The sequence below is a fragment of the Vipera ursinii genome (genome assembly GCF_947247035.1).
Source record: "Vipera ursinii genome assembly, chromosome: 5".
NCBI lineage: Eukaryota > Metazoa > Chordata > Lepidosauria > Squamata > Viperidae > Vipera > Vipera ursinii.
Genome location: NC_139518.1, coordinates 61,314,678 through 61,330,092, shown reverse-complemented (window position 1 = coordinate 61,330,092; position 15,415 = coordinate 61,314,678). Strand labels below are relative to the sequence as shown.

Here is a 15,415-nt window from a genome sequence, read left to right as displayed (position 1 = left end):
TTAGTTGGGTTAGTAGCTCTTGAGTCATGGACATGAGATATTTTTTTCCTTATCTTCCTCTACTATCAATATTTCATCCTACCTTTAATAAGAATTACAAACGTTAGCAAGAGAATCCGTGAAGAAAATTAGCTTACTTTGAGGGTTTGGCAGTTAGCCTTTTAAATGTTCATCCAATGAATGTTACTAAAAACTTTGTTTAATAAACCCCCATTCAAACATTAAAGCTGGACTTTCATCAAAAATAATACTTAAGAGTAATTAGCAGTCAATTGCAGCAAGAAAAGCTGCATTAGGACTTGCACTAGCTGCCAAGCTGTTTCTGAGGGAAATACAAACCTTTGAAAGAGCATCTCTTTAAAGCAGCATTAGGAGGGCTAGAAGTTCTCATTTCTTGTGTCATTCTTTGCTTGAATGATGGAAGCCTAGTCTAATGCAAAAAAAGAGCAAGATACCATTTCCAAGTGGAAATTATGGACTTATTTAGCTTTAGAGTGAAGCCAATATCTTGACTTACATCTTTAACTGAATCCATCTGTTCTATTGCTTTTGTTATAAAGGAGGAGTGATTTCAAGGGAATGTGAGAAGTAATCAGGAAAACTCATCAGTCCCATCTCAGTTTTGGGAAAAATAGATCAGATCTGGAACAGAGATGAATAAAAACATTTAGGAAAAAATAGATTATCATAGTAGTAAAAATACTTTGTGGAAGTAAATAACTGCTAATTTGCTGTTGCATAGAGATAATGCTGATCTTAAAAGCATTGAACCTCTTTGCTTATTGAAAAAGGGATAAGATTAATATGTACCATTTTATGAAATCCTGCTTGAAATTCAAAAAAGTAAAATAATAGAAACACAATTAGTCCGGGAAGTTTTTCTTATATCAGTTTATATTTGGTGACATGTAGCTGGGATTTTCCTGTCAATATTTACCTATAGTTACTTACTCAATGAATTTGTAAAGATAAGACAATATCATTACAAATATATTTTATACTTACAAATACATTACTTTCTATGTGAAATTTATTTTTGTGAGTTTTAAAAGAGTCAGAAGAAAATAAAGTGTTGCTAGATGCAAAATGATAGAAGCAAATTAACATTTATAAGCACACTTCAACAATGACCCACCAAATGTAGTTCCCTAGCCGACCGGATCCACAACATGCTCTTTCTGCTTGATCTGGTAGGATGGTTTGATGTAATCAAGAGAGGCAGTCTCTCAGATAACTCAGTCCCGTGCTATGTAGGAGTTTAAAGCAGGAGTCCCCAGCCCATTGGGAACTGGACTGCACAAGTAGTGAGCAAGCACGCAAGCATGGTAAACCATCCCCTTTCCTGCCCCCTGCCAGTCCACAGAGCCAGAAAGATTGGGGGGGGGCGCTGCTTTTAAAGGTCAAAAACAGCACCTTGCTTTGGTCCCAGAAACAGACTGTTAGCCAAGGCAGTTCACGAAGCAGAGGTGTAACCTGTGTTCTTGAAATATAACTGCCTGCACTGCTGCATTTTGAAGCAGATGAAGCTTCCAGATACGGTACACGTCAAGGACATGTAGAGCCTGTTGCACGTGTAGAGCACATTATAGTAATCCAACCAGGAGGTGACGAGAGCATGAATGACCATGAATAGAGTTCCTTAAACTAGGAACAGGTACAACTGGCATACAATATGAAGTTGAGCAAAGGTCATCCTAGCCATGACTGCCACCTGTTCTTCTTGGGTATTGATTAAATATTTATCCATCGTTCTCCTGTGATGATGGGTTTATTTTTTCCCCTTTAAATATATGTTTTCGGTGTGCTGACAATTCAGAGCAGATGTTTTCCAGAACATTAATCCAACCATGATTAGAGATTTTGGAAAAAGATCTTCACAAAAAAGGGAAAAAAATATTTCTTCCCAAACATTTAGATTTCTGAGTTCATCAGGAAAAACAGCATTGCCAGATGTTGAATAATCAAAACCAACCAAAGAGATTACCACTCTGCTCAACTACAGAGAATATTTTACTGTTTAAATGTTCTTTATATTTCTAAAAATTGCAGAAAGGATCCAGTTTTGGAGGGTGCAGTTTTCCTCCCTCCTACGTTTTGTGTGCATGTTATAAGGTAATGTTGTCATCCTCTTTTAATTTTGGTTTTCCCCATACTTAGTTCTCTATTGGTAGCAATAGCAATAAACTGGGAATGTATAAAGAGGAGTTGTAACTAGTTTTATTTTCTACATACCAGATTACACAAGAAAATACAAGTGGTAATTCCATTATAGGCCTTTAGTCCAACAACTGGAATGTGCTAGTTAGCTGGCAGTCTTCTTGCATATATCTAGGATATCATTTCCTGGAATTTCCACCCAGTATGATCTTTGACCCAGAACATAGGAGGGTATTAGACTGGGAAGACTGACTGGGGAATTCTGGGAGATGAAAGCCACGCATCTTTAAGCTCCCAAGATTGAGAAACACTATACTTGAGCAATCACCTTCCCCCCCCCATTAACAGTCAAGTTTCTGTACTTTGGTGAGCATGGTTAATCTTCTTTGGGTGGGAAGAAGTTTAATGTTTCTCTTTTTAAAAGATTTGAACTGCTGTGAATGCTGAAGTTCCCATAAAACTCTGCTTCTTTAGAGTTGTTTCTCAGCAATCCCATTTGGCTCCATTTTTGGCAACTTTGGACAACTCAGTTTAGTCATAAATAAAACGTAAAACACAATATTAAACTTTCACAGAGAACTCATATTTATTTTCAATTAAAAAATGAATTATCACAATTGTAAACTGTTTTTTTCGTATAGAAGATTTAAAAAATAGGCAATTTTGGAGAAACAAGAAACTGTCCAAATGATTTCCATTTGTGTGAAAGCTACACACAATGCTGTGCGCTTTATAGGTAGTCTTCCACTTATGACCACAATAGAGCCTGGAATTTTGTTCATTAGTCATTGAAGTTGTATGTCAAAGAACCACCTGATCAGACTCAATATGACCCTTTGTATGACAGTTGTAAAGAGATTCAACATGGTTGCTAAGCAAAGTGCATGGTCGTCAAGTGAACCCAGCATACAGTATCTAGTGGGCGGAAGCATGCAAAAAACACTGCCAGAAACTGGTAAAAAGTCACAAATCTTAGTCATGTGACCATGGGGCACTGTAAATTGTCATAAATGTGAACCAGTTGCCAAGTGCCTCAAATGTGATCATATGATTGCAAGCTGGGGTGTGGTAAGGCAATCATAACTCTGAGGACAGTTTGTAAACAGCCTTTTAAAAGTCTGTCATAAGTTCAAACAATTGCTAAACAACAGGGCAGGACACTAGAATACAAATGGAGAACAAACCTCATTCCTTATTAGCACTGATGATGTTACCTAGTTTGGGTAATTAAATGCCTGCAAGGAAACAACCAAGCTCCAAGGGCCCCTCATTTCAACCCTGAGCCAGAAATATTGTCCTTTATTGAGCTAGTCATTGTTGAGGGCTACTTGTACTCTGAAAAGATAAAAATTATGCTTTTATTCCTTTCTCTTGTGAATGCACTACCCACATGTCTTTCTTATTTTTAAATGCACCAAATGAGAAAGAAATCCTTGTATTTAAGACATCTTTTATTGATGCAGCTAAACATATTCCTTAGTGAGAAGCTGCTTGTTGTAAATAAATAGAAAAAACAACGTGAAGGCCACTGGTTTCCAGTGTGCATATTAGTTACATGATGTAGATTTATGCTTGATGAATTATATGTAAGTGCTTCACAGATGTATGATAAAACATTGGCTAAAAAAACCTCTTGTTCTATGTGTCATGCTCAAAAGCATACCCATATTTCAAAATATTTAAACCCCGTAATTATGTGATGTACTGCCATACACTTTTTTTAAGTTGTTACAAAGATGAAGTCTTCAGCAAACATAATTCATGAAGTTTATACTGTATTTACAAAGGAAGCACTTGAAACAAAAGACTGGATGTTTTTCCTGGTTTATCAAATTTCTACACCACCCATCTCACCCAAATGACTCTGGGCAGTTTATCATAACAGTTTGGTAAAAAGAATAAATTAGAAAACAGAATTAAGAACAAAGTTAAAAATTAAGATGTTAAAGAGATGGAGGAAGCTTCCTCAATCCACCAACCATCCCATGGCTGCATAGCACTTGTAGAGCCCTATGCCAATTGGCAGTGCCACTCTTCTGGAAGGCTACGAGACCTCACCTCCAGAGGATATGGTGTATCAAAGTTTTCCCTCTTTCTTTCTTTCCTTCCTTCCTTCCTTCCTTCCTTCCTTCCTTCCTTCCTTCCTTCCTTCCTTCCTTCCTTCCTCTTTCTCTTTCTTTCTTTCTTTCTTTCTTTCTTTCTTTCTTTCTTTCTTTCTTTCTTTCTTTCTTTCTTTCTTCCTTCCTTCCTTCCTTCCTTCCTTCCTTCCTTCCTTCCTTCCTTCCTTCCTTTCTTTCTTTCTTTCTTTCTTTCTTTCTTTGTGTCATTTTAAATACATTTGCTCAGTTTTAGTTTTAAACTTGCTCCCATTTCAGTTAATATTTGAATAACACAGAGAAATTGCCTGGTTATCATTTCTTTTGCCACCAAAACAGTAGTTATAAGTTTCTGTATGAACCTGTTGGGAGCATTAACATTCAGAATTTTAAGTACCTCATCAGCGTATTAATATTTGTATTTACTTGAGTTGACTAATGTTGGCACTCAGTCTAAATAACAGAGGCATTCCACTGGTGAGAAGCTTGTATCTAATTGGGGGCCCAATCCATTGTAGATATGGTTGCATAGCACTTGTGCCCAACTTCAACTCATATACCGGTTATCCTCCTTTCTTGGAAAAGCTAGATCTAGCGCAAGTTGTCCATGCTTTCGTATATAATTGCTGTACCTCACCCCTCGAAGCATGTTTAGAACTTGGGTTAGTGCAAAACCCAGTCATTGGATTGCTTTTTAATTCTTGCTTCGTTGTATTATAAGCTTAACTTACCTTTATTTTATGGGCTCACAGTTGTTTTCACACAGTTCAAAGTGCTGCTTTTCTTTAGAGTATCTTATATTTTTATACTTTTCAAAAATATCCTTGGCTTTCTAAAGCTTATATTTGACAAAAATGTGTGTACATTCATAAATGAAATCGGTGCGATTCAGTGATGAAGTTATGCCAGATTATTGCACAGAGGGACAATTTAAAAAGAAAATATAGAGTTAAATAAATGAAGAAACCTCTTTTCCTCTCTGTTGGTAAAGATTGGCATAGTTCAGAGACTACATTATCAAAGGTCTCCATCCCGTAGGTAGAAATGCCTTGTTCAAGTTTTAACATGTAAATCATCTTCCAGGTACTTACTGGGTTGACTCACAAATTATTTTGTGAACAAATACAATATAAATAAGGCTCCAGGATCCTGTTATTATTGGCTATAACTAGTGTGAGATTTTTGCTTATCGTTTAAAGAGGAAGATGGAGGATCTGATGCAAGCAGGATGAACTAGTTTAAATCAACATGACTAATGAATGAAATAAAATACTAAAGAAGAAGGCCAAATAAAATAATGAAATAGATTCTAGTTTTCCATATCAAAGGGAGATAATAGCATATTTTTCCAAGTGCCAATATATGTCACTTGATTATTTGAACAATTTAAATAAAATGCTTTCCATTATATGTTATAGTTTTCGAAAGATTTTAATAGTTTTTGGATCATGTAACCCAAATGGATGACATGCAGTTTTAACTGTTGAACATTACAAGTGATATACAATTACTATTAGGATCACAATTCTAATCACTAAGTAATGCAGTCATTCAGTGAGTCACTGCCAATTTTACACTTTTATTTACTGTGGTCATTAGGCGAATCATGTGATTGTTAAGCAAATCCCCTTCTTCCCCGTTTGACTTTGTTTGTTGGAAACCCCCTGGAAAAGTCGCAAATGGCCATCATATGACCCTGGGATGCTGCATCCTATGTCAATACATGCTGGTTGCAAGATGCCCAAATTGCCATCACATCACCACAGGGACACTGCAACCACTGTAAGTGCGAGGACCACTTGTAAGTCACTTTTTTCAGCACACTGTAATGTATTTATTAAACAAATTTATATAAGCCACCCAACTCACAGAGGTGACTCATGACACCTTGAAAACATGAAACATGCTGAGCATAATTTTCATTTCATTTCTTGTTTTTTTTGTTTTTAACTTATTTAAATCTATTAGCACTTTCTAATCGTAGATGTCGTAATGCATTATGTGCTAATTTCTGAACTAATCAGATGGTTTGGCATTTTATAGAGCAAACCACAATAACGTACTTCAGATTAGGTTTTCAGGTGTTTTAAAAGTCTTCAGTTTTCCTCCTTTATGAGTTTAACTTCTGAATCTCACAGTGAAGTTACATTATTATTTCTAGTAATCTATCTTTTCATTTGACTGTTTATTATTAATTTTAATCAAGGTTTGACATTAGTTCTCTATCACTGATTTTTCTTTCAAACTGTTCAGAGAACAACTGTTTATTTTCTTCCAGTATTAACCCTGACATAAGGTTTCAAAACAAAGCATCGAAGCAGTGGTTTTAAAGGTCAGCCAATACCAAGCATAGAAACTTTTTTTGTATTTGATGTCAAGGCCATTGGCTTTTGAGAAAATGATCAAAGAAGAAAGCATGGGATGAGCACATAAAGATTGTAGGAAAGGACCCAGGTTCTGTTTTGGTGCCTGATTATGAGGGGAAATTATTAAAAAAAATAAAATGGAGACCTTATGGATAGTGATGCAGTTTGGGTATGATAGTGCATGGACTGTGAACTGTTCCTGAATGACAAAAAAGGAAAAAAGATTATTTCCTCTTGCATACAATACTAACAGAATTTTTTTTCCTGGCCTTTGGATTGTTGCCATCTATTGCTTTGCAGGCTTTTCTCCTAATAAATATTCATAATAGATACCCACACATCACTAAGAACAGAATTTCCTTTTATTAAAACCTTCATCACTCAAGTCTTTGAAACTGAATCCACCATATGTACACCCCCATGTCATTCTGCTTAAATAGCCCTTTCATTCATCCAAATTGTTAGGATACTGAGCTACTTTGGAACACAATTAAATTTGCACTCTAGGGCTTTGAGATTGATTGTAAGTCTTAATAATGTATGGACTTAAAAAAAAATGTTCTCAATGCTATAATCCCAGTATTTTTGCTTCATGATGAATAAGATATTAAATGGCTATTCAAATATGGCTAAAACTATATTTCATGCATAAGCAGTTTCAGTTCCAATCTTCTGATTTCCTTTGTCTCTTAGAAGAGAGAAAAATTAGAAGAAAAAAAACCACCAGTCCTGATAATAGCACAGAATCTGTTGCTTTTCTCTGCTTCTGTTCTCACGGTTTGTTTCTTAACAAAGCTACTGTCAGCTGAATTTAAGTCAGAACTTTAATAACTGTCAACCGCAGCAGATGTAGGTGAGATGTTGAAATGAATAAGTAGCCCATGCCAGCTTACAGTGGATTTATAATTCTAGATGATTTTATTTTTATCCAAAAAGTCTGAAGTACATCTCATAGGAGGGAGGGTCCATATTCAGGATTCTTTTGCTCTCTGACCCATATTCTATCAACACAATGATATATCTTTAAGATCACAGTGATTTAAAAGGAAGTTCTTGGATGGGCCATAGCATGAACTGGTTGAGATCCATGGAATAATAATAGCAGCATATATTGAAGGTGAATGTTTTTTAACCCAATGGGAAAAATATTTTTTCCCTAAATTCAAGTGCTGAGTATGAGCAAAATATAAATAGAATAGAATAAAGTGGTTTGTTTGGACCTAATACTTAAACTTATGATTTAACTATTGATCTCTGAAAGAAATACAGAACTAAATGTAGACACTAGTTTTTAATAATAAAGTTAGATTTGATAAGGACTACTATGTATGACAGGAATTACTGCTTTTTCTAATGACCTAGAATAGCTCAGAAGCTTCCTGTGTCTATTTTTTTTCTCCCGTATTTCTAATAACCTAGATAGTAATTTGTACAGTTATTACACTATTCTGATCAGGAGAATGAGCACTGGAATCGCAGTAAATTGATTTAGTCGAATAGTACAGTGGGTTTTTTTTCTTTTTACTGAACATTATAGATTTTGTTTAGATTTCACTTAAGGCAAGCTTTTTCATAGGCAGGTGAAAACTCTTGATTGATGCTTCAGAGTTCTTAAAAGAATTAACATCAGAGTCCTCTCTTTCTGAAAAATCTTACACTGTAGTTTCATTTACTGAATTCCAAGATGTTTTCATATGCCATCTAACCAAATGATCAAATAATAATAATAGTAATAATAATAATAATAATAATAATAATAATAATAATAATAATAATAATAATAATATAAAGCACTAGGCAACTTTGCTAATATAGCTGGGGAAGAGTGAATACAGGTAGTTCTCGACTTACAAGCATTCATTTAGTGACTGTTCAAAGCTACGGCACTGAAAAAAGTGACATGATCATTTTTCACACTTATGACCATTGAATCATCTTCATGGTCACATGATCAAAATTCAGTTGCTTAGCAGGTGACTCATTTATGATGGTTGCAGTGTCCTGGGGTCATATGATCACATTTTGCGAACTTCTAACAAGCAGACTGAATGGGGAAGCCAGATTCACCTAACAACCATGTTATTAATGTAACAATTGCAGTGATTCACTTAATGACTGTGGCAAGAAAAGTCGTAAAATGGGGCAAAACTCAACAAATGTCTCACTTAGCAACAGACAAGTTGGGCTCAATGGTGGTGGTAAGTCGAAGAATACCTGTACTGTGGGCATAATTTATCTATTGTATGAATCATCTAGAAATGTTCTAAATACCGATAGTGTACTCTCTCACGTAAAGTTATCAAGGCTTTTGTAAAATGGGAGGACTAGACCCCAGACCCAAAGCAGCTTGCTAGCACAACTGATTTCTGTTTTTGTTCCCTTTCATCTGGTGTTCTTTTGGCTGTGACTAATGGGTTAGGATGCTGAGCCTGTTGATCAGAAGGTTAGGAGTATGGTGGGTCGAATCCCGAGTGCCGCGTAACAGAGTGAGTGCCTGTTACTCATCCCAGCTTCTGCCAACCTAGCAGTTCGAAAGCACGTAAAAATGCAAGTAGAAAAATAGGGACCACTACGGTGGGAAGGTAACAGCGTTCCGTATGCCTTTGGCGTCTAGTCATGCCGGCCACATGACCACGGAGACGTCCTCGGACAAGCGCTGGCTCTTCAGCTTTGAAACGGAGATGAGCACCGGCCCCTAGAGTCAGAAACGACTAGCACGCATGTGCGGGGGAACCTTTACCTTTAATATAGCAGGACGATTATCTATGGAGATTCTCAATCATCCAGGTCATAGTTGTCCCAAAGGTGCTTTTCAAAAGGCAATTGGAGTTTCTTGTCTTCCTTGAAAACATTTTGCTTCTCACCCAGAACTGAAGAAGCTTCTTGGATGAGAAGTGAAATGTTTTCAAGGAAAAAAACCCCAAGAAAATGCAGTTGCCTTTTGAAAAGCACCTTTGGCACAGAAGGAAAGTGTTTCTCAACCTTAGCGAGTTTAAGATGTGTAGAGGTCAACTCCCAGAATTCCCTCAGCCAGCAAATCCACACATCTTAAACTTGCTGAGGTTGAGAAGCACTACACCAGGATAAACAGTGGTACCTCAGTTTAGATGTAATTGTTTACTGTGTATTACTAGTTTTATATGGCATTCTTAAAAGTGAAAAAAATAAAACAAGTGACAATTCAAAATAGTATAGAGAAGTGCATCTAGAAATGATCTTAGTATTTTGTTTGGATTGTATGATCATCCAACTGAAGATGGCAATTAACCATTGCCATTAACCATTGATTTTGAGCATTGGTGTATTGTTGAAATATGCTGTTGATTCATATAGAGGCTGTTTGTTTTTTTCTCAAATTCATTCCTTGTCCTCGTTTTTTTTATTCACTTGCATAAAAATCCCTCAGTAACTGTTCATTTTATTTTTAATGATAACATTTTTAGCCTATTTTGTTATTACTAAAAACAGTTTTAGTAAGAAGACCTGGCTGTGCTTGGGGCCCTAATGGGAGTACCAGACTGGAGGTGGTGGATCAACTAATAGCAGCTCCCTCCCCCCCCGTACATGCTGCTCCTTTTCTCCCTATCTTTTAGCCTTAGTTATAATCTATATTTTCATTCTGTATTTTCATTGTGATTTTATACATTGGTACATCCACTTATGGCTTCATTTTGATGTTGTTGTAAGCCACTCAGAGTCACCTTGCAGTGAGATTGGTGGCAAAAGAAATTTAATAAATAAATTTCCAATTTATAAAGGCAGATAGATACCTAGGCCCAAAATGCTTCCATTCCCCTTGCAACCTCTATATGGAAATCGTGTAGATTAAAAAATGGCACCTGTGGTGCTTCGTTTCATGTTCCCATAGGAACAGAATGTCATTTCTCATCTTTCTCAGAATGAAATAGAATCACATAGCAAAACCTTGCCAGGGAAACCATCAGCCTGGAACTTGAAACCGCTGCCGACTTTCTCACTTGTAGCAGCAGATGGGAGTGAAAATTGGAACAAAAAAGTTAGACTTGTGGAAGATGATGTTCATAGCCTGAAAACACTCTGGATCCCAGGTGTGAGCACAGGGAACAGACAAATGGATGCAACATGTTCCAAATGTTGTTTGCCAAAAAGTTGCTCAACTTCTGTCATACCGTACCCAGCACTTTGGTGTTTCTTTTCATTGTTTTTTTGCGGCTCTTGGTCTCAGATAATTAACTTGTGTCATGCTCCATTTTAAATCAATAACCTGTGAAAACAAATCCTAGGGATTAATCCTAAAGAGACCCTGGAGACTTCTTATAACATATTGTGCTTTTCAATGATATGGAGGATAAGGGATAAATAGCACTAATGAATGTATATTATTGGACGGCAAATATAAATGGATACTTCTGACTGAAAGGCTCTGTGTCACTGTGATTCTGGAGAGGTGTAAACCTCTGGACACATCTTTCTTTGCTGGTCTTTTTATGGTGACATCTGAACAAAATTTATTTTCTTGATAATTAATAGGTATCCTGTTCATTCTGACACTGTTTATCTTCAGTAGTTGCTTAAAGACAAAGAGATGGTTGTCACAGCGCAGGTAGCTAGATTCTGTGCAGCAGCACTAAAGGTTTGCCAAAACCTGATGAATTATAACTATTTTATACAATTAATGCACTAAATCTTTTGATATTATCACCCTGTTGTACTTCAGTACCTAATAACAATAGGCCTTTAAGGATTAAATTTTAAGGATTAAATTTAAGGACAATTTAAGGATTAATATTACATTATAGCTTAGGCTTTTTTCTTATTTAGTGCAACTGATAGGCTGCCAAATTATGATTTCAAAATAGATTTGTTTTTTTTTTGTTGCTGTTTTATTCTGACTAGATACTCTTGGAGCATTTTTAATTGTACTGGTTTTTGACTGTAATAAATATTTGATTGATTGATTGATTGTATATTATCTTATCATTTAAAACTAGAAAATGACAGATGGAGAGATCTCAGCAGGAAATACCCCCTTCAGGTTGAACAGCCAAGTGCCAACATTTGGGACTGCTTGTCTGACAAAAGCAATGAAAGCTCCTTATGGCAGAGAGAGCCAGCTAACGCATGCTCAGTAACCAATTTGATCAAGGATCTCAGCCTTAGTGACCACAATGGCAACCCTTCAGCACCTCCCAGCAAACGCCAGTGCCGATCACTCTCTTTTTCCGATGAGATGTCTAGTTGCCGGGCTTCATGGAGGCCCATTGGATCAAAGGTCTGGACTCCTGTAGAAAAGAGACGCTGCTATAGCGGGGGAAGTGTGCAGCGTTACTCCAATGGATTCACAACCATGCAGAGAAGTTCAAGCTTTAGCCTTCCTTCCAGGTCATGTACTCTCTCCTCATCATATGACCAGATGGGATTTAGCAATAGATTTGGGTGTCAGCCATGCCAAGGAATGCGAAAGTCAGCCACTTATGGACAGACAAGTGATATTTGGAGTAATGATCATTGCTCTTCTGAGAGTGGTAGGGTTGACATCCAGCGATCTCTCTCTTGTTCCCATGATCAAATTTCCTTTTCGGAAAATTGTCTGCCCTCAGCAAACAGCACACCTGCCTCAACACCAGAGTTGACAAGGCGCTCCAATGGGCTTTCTCGAAGTCGGTCTCAACCATGTGTCCTTAATGACAAGAAAGTTGGAATTAAGCGAAGACGACCTGAAGAAATAAAGGAACAAAGACCTTCATTGGACCTTGTCAAGATGACACAGGTAAGAATTTGTTATCTCACACCAGGAATAGCATGGTTAGACCTGACATCTACAAAACAGCTAAGGGATTTGTTTATGCATAGAAGTCTGCACTGTGTTGACATTGTTAGCAATAAAACTCAGCTGAATAGTTTATCTAGTTTTACTTCTTTACCTAATTCCATATCTTCTTTCTGTGCATGGGTCAAAATTCATGGTTATTGTAATTAATATTTTCTCTAACTCTCCTGAGTTTGAAGACTTATTTTCATTTTTATTCAGAACAATGTTCTTCAGAAACTTAATTGACTTTATAGTGTAACTTTTAAATAAATTGAACATTTCTTACAATTCAGCATTATCGAAACTGAGTTGTTTTCCTCTAGGAAGAAATATTTTTTGACCATATATAAAACTGCTGAAGAGTTGCTTATATATTGTGGAAAGTGGAGGAAACCTCAAAGGCACCGGTGTTCACCTATTTTCTGTTTTGAATTCTCTAAACTAGGGAGTTCATTGTCTAATGAGCTTTGACTTCAGAGTCACAACTTCTGTAATTTTCCACTTCGTTATTGCTCTTCTCTTCAGCAGCAGTACTTTCCTGTTCACTCAGGAATCCAAAGAGCTGAACAGATAAGCGATCTGAACTATATATCAGAGGATGTGACACCCATACGTTTTTACTTTTAGTAAATACTTGGGGGGGAAAAAGGTTTTAAAAAGTGCGCGCTGCCTAACTGGCTGTAAGAACTCTTAAAGTATGCCAAGTCCCTTTTATTCTCGTATCTAATAACTAAAGTGTTATGATTCAGTCGTTCTGTTGTTATTAATTTTATAAGCTTATGCTACTTAATAAAATATCAGCAATTTTTGTATAATCCAGAGATAAATTAGGCTTGAAAAGTAGCTTCCCACTGTTCTGTACCAGCCTGCTACCGCCCCTGCAGAAAAGGCAGGGACAACCCCTTTTACAAGAAGGCAAGAGGCTGGAATTACGCCTGCCAAATTTATTGCTACAAAAACAAATAGAACAAGACACGAACCAAGAAACAGGAGCTTTTCAAGCGGTTGCCTTCAGCAAACCAGCCCTCCCACGCATTCCCCCTTAAATACAGTTCAGGGCATGGCTTCTCTCTGCCTCCTTCCGAGGAGCCCCATTGCCTTCCTCTGTTTACTCCTGATTGACTGCCTCCTGCGTCGGGCGTCCTTGAACAGGGCCAGCTTCATCCACGCTGTCAGGCTCACACAGCTGGGTCTGCGTCGTGACCAGATGAGAGGGGCCTGGCTGAGGGCTCTCATCAAGCTGTCCAACCCCCTCAGCAAGCTCTTCAACACCCCCCTCCTCCTCCTCCTCTGAGTCGTCCGACCCAACTGCCGAACCCACAGGCTGACCCTGAATCACAACACCCACCAGCAGTGCATTAATTTTGCTTTTGTATCAGAATTCCAGTTTTGCTACCATGATATGTTTATGCCCTGACCCCCATAGTCATAAGGCTGGAAACGCTGCCTATAGGCATGTAAAACAGCGGTATATCTCCAGGAGGCTTTGGTCTTAACTGCCTTGCATTGTATATCATTTTGGTATTTCTTCCAAATAAAATATGCTGCACTAAATGTTCCTATAGTTTTGTTAAGAGCCTATTTTTTCACCAAGTGCTCCTTTTTGTTTTTTTGGGTTGTTTTTTTTTTAACTTTACTCGATTGAAATATCTCTTGATGGAAGGAACTTTTCTCCCCTCCATTCTGTGATGTATTTTATATACCCTTGGCTGATTGAAAAAATTGATCTGCTTTTGTTTAAACTTTTTATTCCCTAATGAAGTTTAGTAAATAAAAAGGGTAAGGAAAATAACATGCATGGGTGACTTCAGAGGCAAATATTACTTTAAACTGCTTTGGAATTAATTCCTGCTTGAAAATGTGTGAACTGTAATATGCTGATTTACTTTTGTTAGCCAATAAACTAGATAAGTAGTAAAAATAAAGACTTATTATACTTTAGGAGTCCCAAGTTGAAATTCTACTACTTGGACTTCCCAGAAGCTTTTTACTCTTGTACTTGCAGAAATCTTTAAAAATATATAGTTCTTTGTGTCTATATCTAGGAATATTTGGGTATTCAAAGAAGTAGGAGCCAGAAAAGGGATCTCTAAATAAAACACATTTTTGTATTACTTAATTTTTTTTTAACCAGCAAGGCTTTAAATATATCTTGCACATATTCAGCAGAGCATAGGGGACTTTCAATTGCTTTATTGGGATAAGAAGATTAAGATTAAGAGTGAAAAAGTATGCCTTTGAAGTTGCTCTGGGATAGGAAAATAAAGGTAAGAGAGTGATAAACTTGATCTGCTGTTATATTTACCTCCAAGAAGATTGCTAGAACTATAAGGTAAATATTTGGTGTAGATCTAATCTGCAAATTGAACTTAGATCCCCAGTGTTGTCAGTGAGATAATTAAATGATGTTGGTATCAAAGGAAGAACAAAGTTTATAAAAAGGCACTCTAATCACAATTATTTCAGCCTCTCAGAATCATTAATAGTTTAAATGACTTTCTCAAGTGTCAGTGTAGGTTTCCTTAAAGAAATCAGCAGATTCATCTTACTCATTATATATTGCATCAGCAACCTTAACATTGCTTTATAGCAGGCATGTCAAACTCGTGGCCTGCGGGCCAGATGCGTCATGTCGAAACCGCACCCATCCCATTGCTGGCAATGGGGGAAAAGTCATGATATGTCACATGATGTCACATGACGTCACATGACATCGCGTGTTTGACATGCATGCTATAGTTTAGCAGCTATGACTCAGTTCATGTCCTTTGGTCATGTGTTTAAAGTCTCTTTTTCTCTCTCTGTTAATTAAAATGTAGTCAGTGACCAGACAGGTTTAAACTTTATTCCTACCAGTTAATTGCTTTAACATTTTTACTTTATTTGCTATAGAGCTGCATTATTTGATTGAGCAAACATATATAGAAATATATAGCCATCTTTTTGTATCCATATTAATTTGATCAAATGCAGAGCTACCTTTTGTGCATTTCATTTAAAACAAT

The 15,415-nt window shown here is 36.8% G+C and overlaps 1 protein-coding gene across 2 annotated transcripts in view; it reads left to right on the top strand.

The window, feature by feature from the left end:
* Positions 1 to 15,415, top strand: part of FAM53B (family with sequence similarity 53 member B) — a 147,327-nt gene that overhangs the window by 59,862 nt on the left and 72,050 nt on the right. For both annotated transcript variants that reach the window (XM_083364527.1, XM_083364526.1), the window contains exon 5: positions 11,590 to 12,368. In XM_083364527.1, the coding sequence (XP_083220653.1) occupies positions 11,590 to 12,368 (779 nt within the window). The remainder of the gene's footprint in view (positions 1 to 11,589; positions 12,369 to 15,415) is intronic.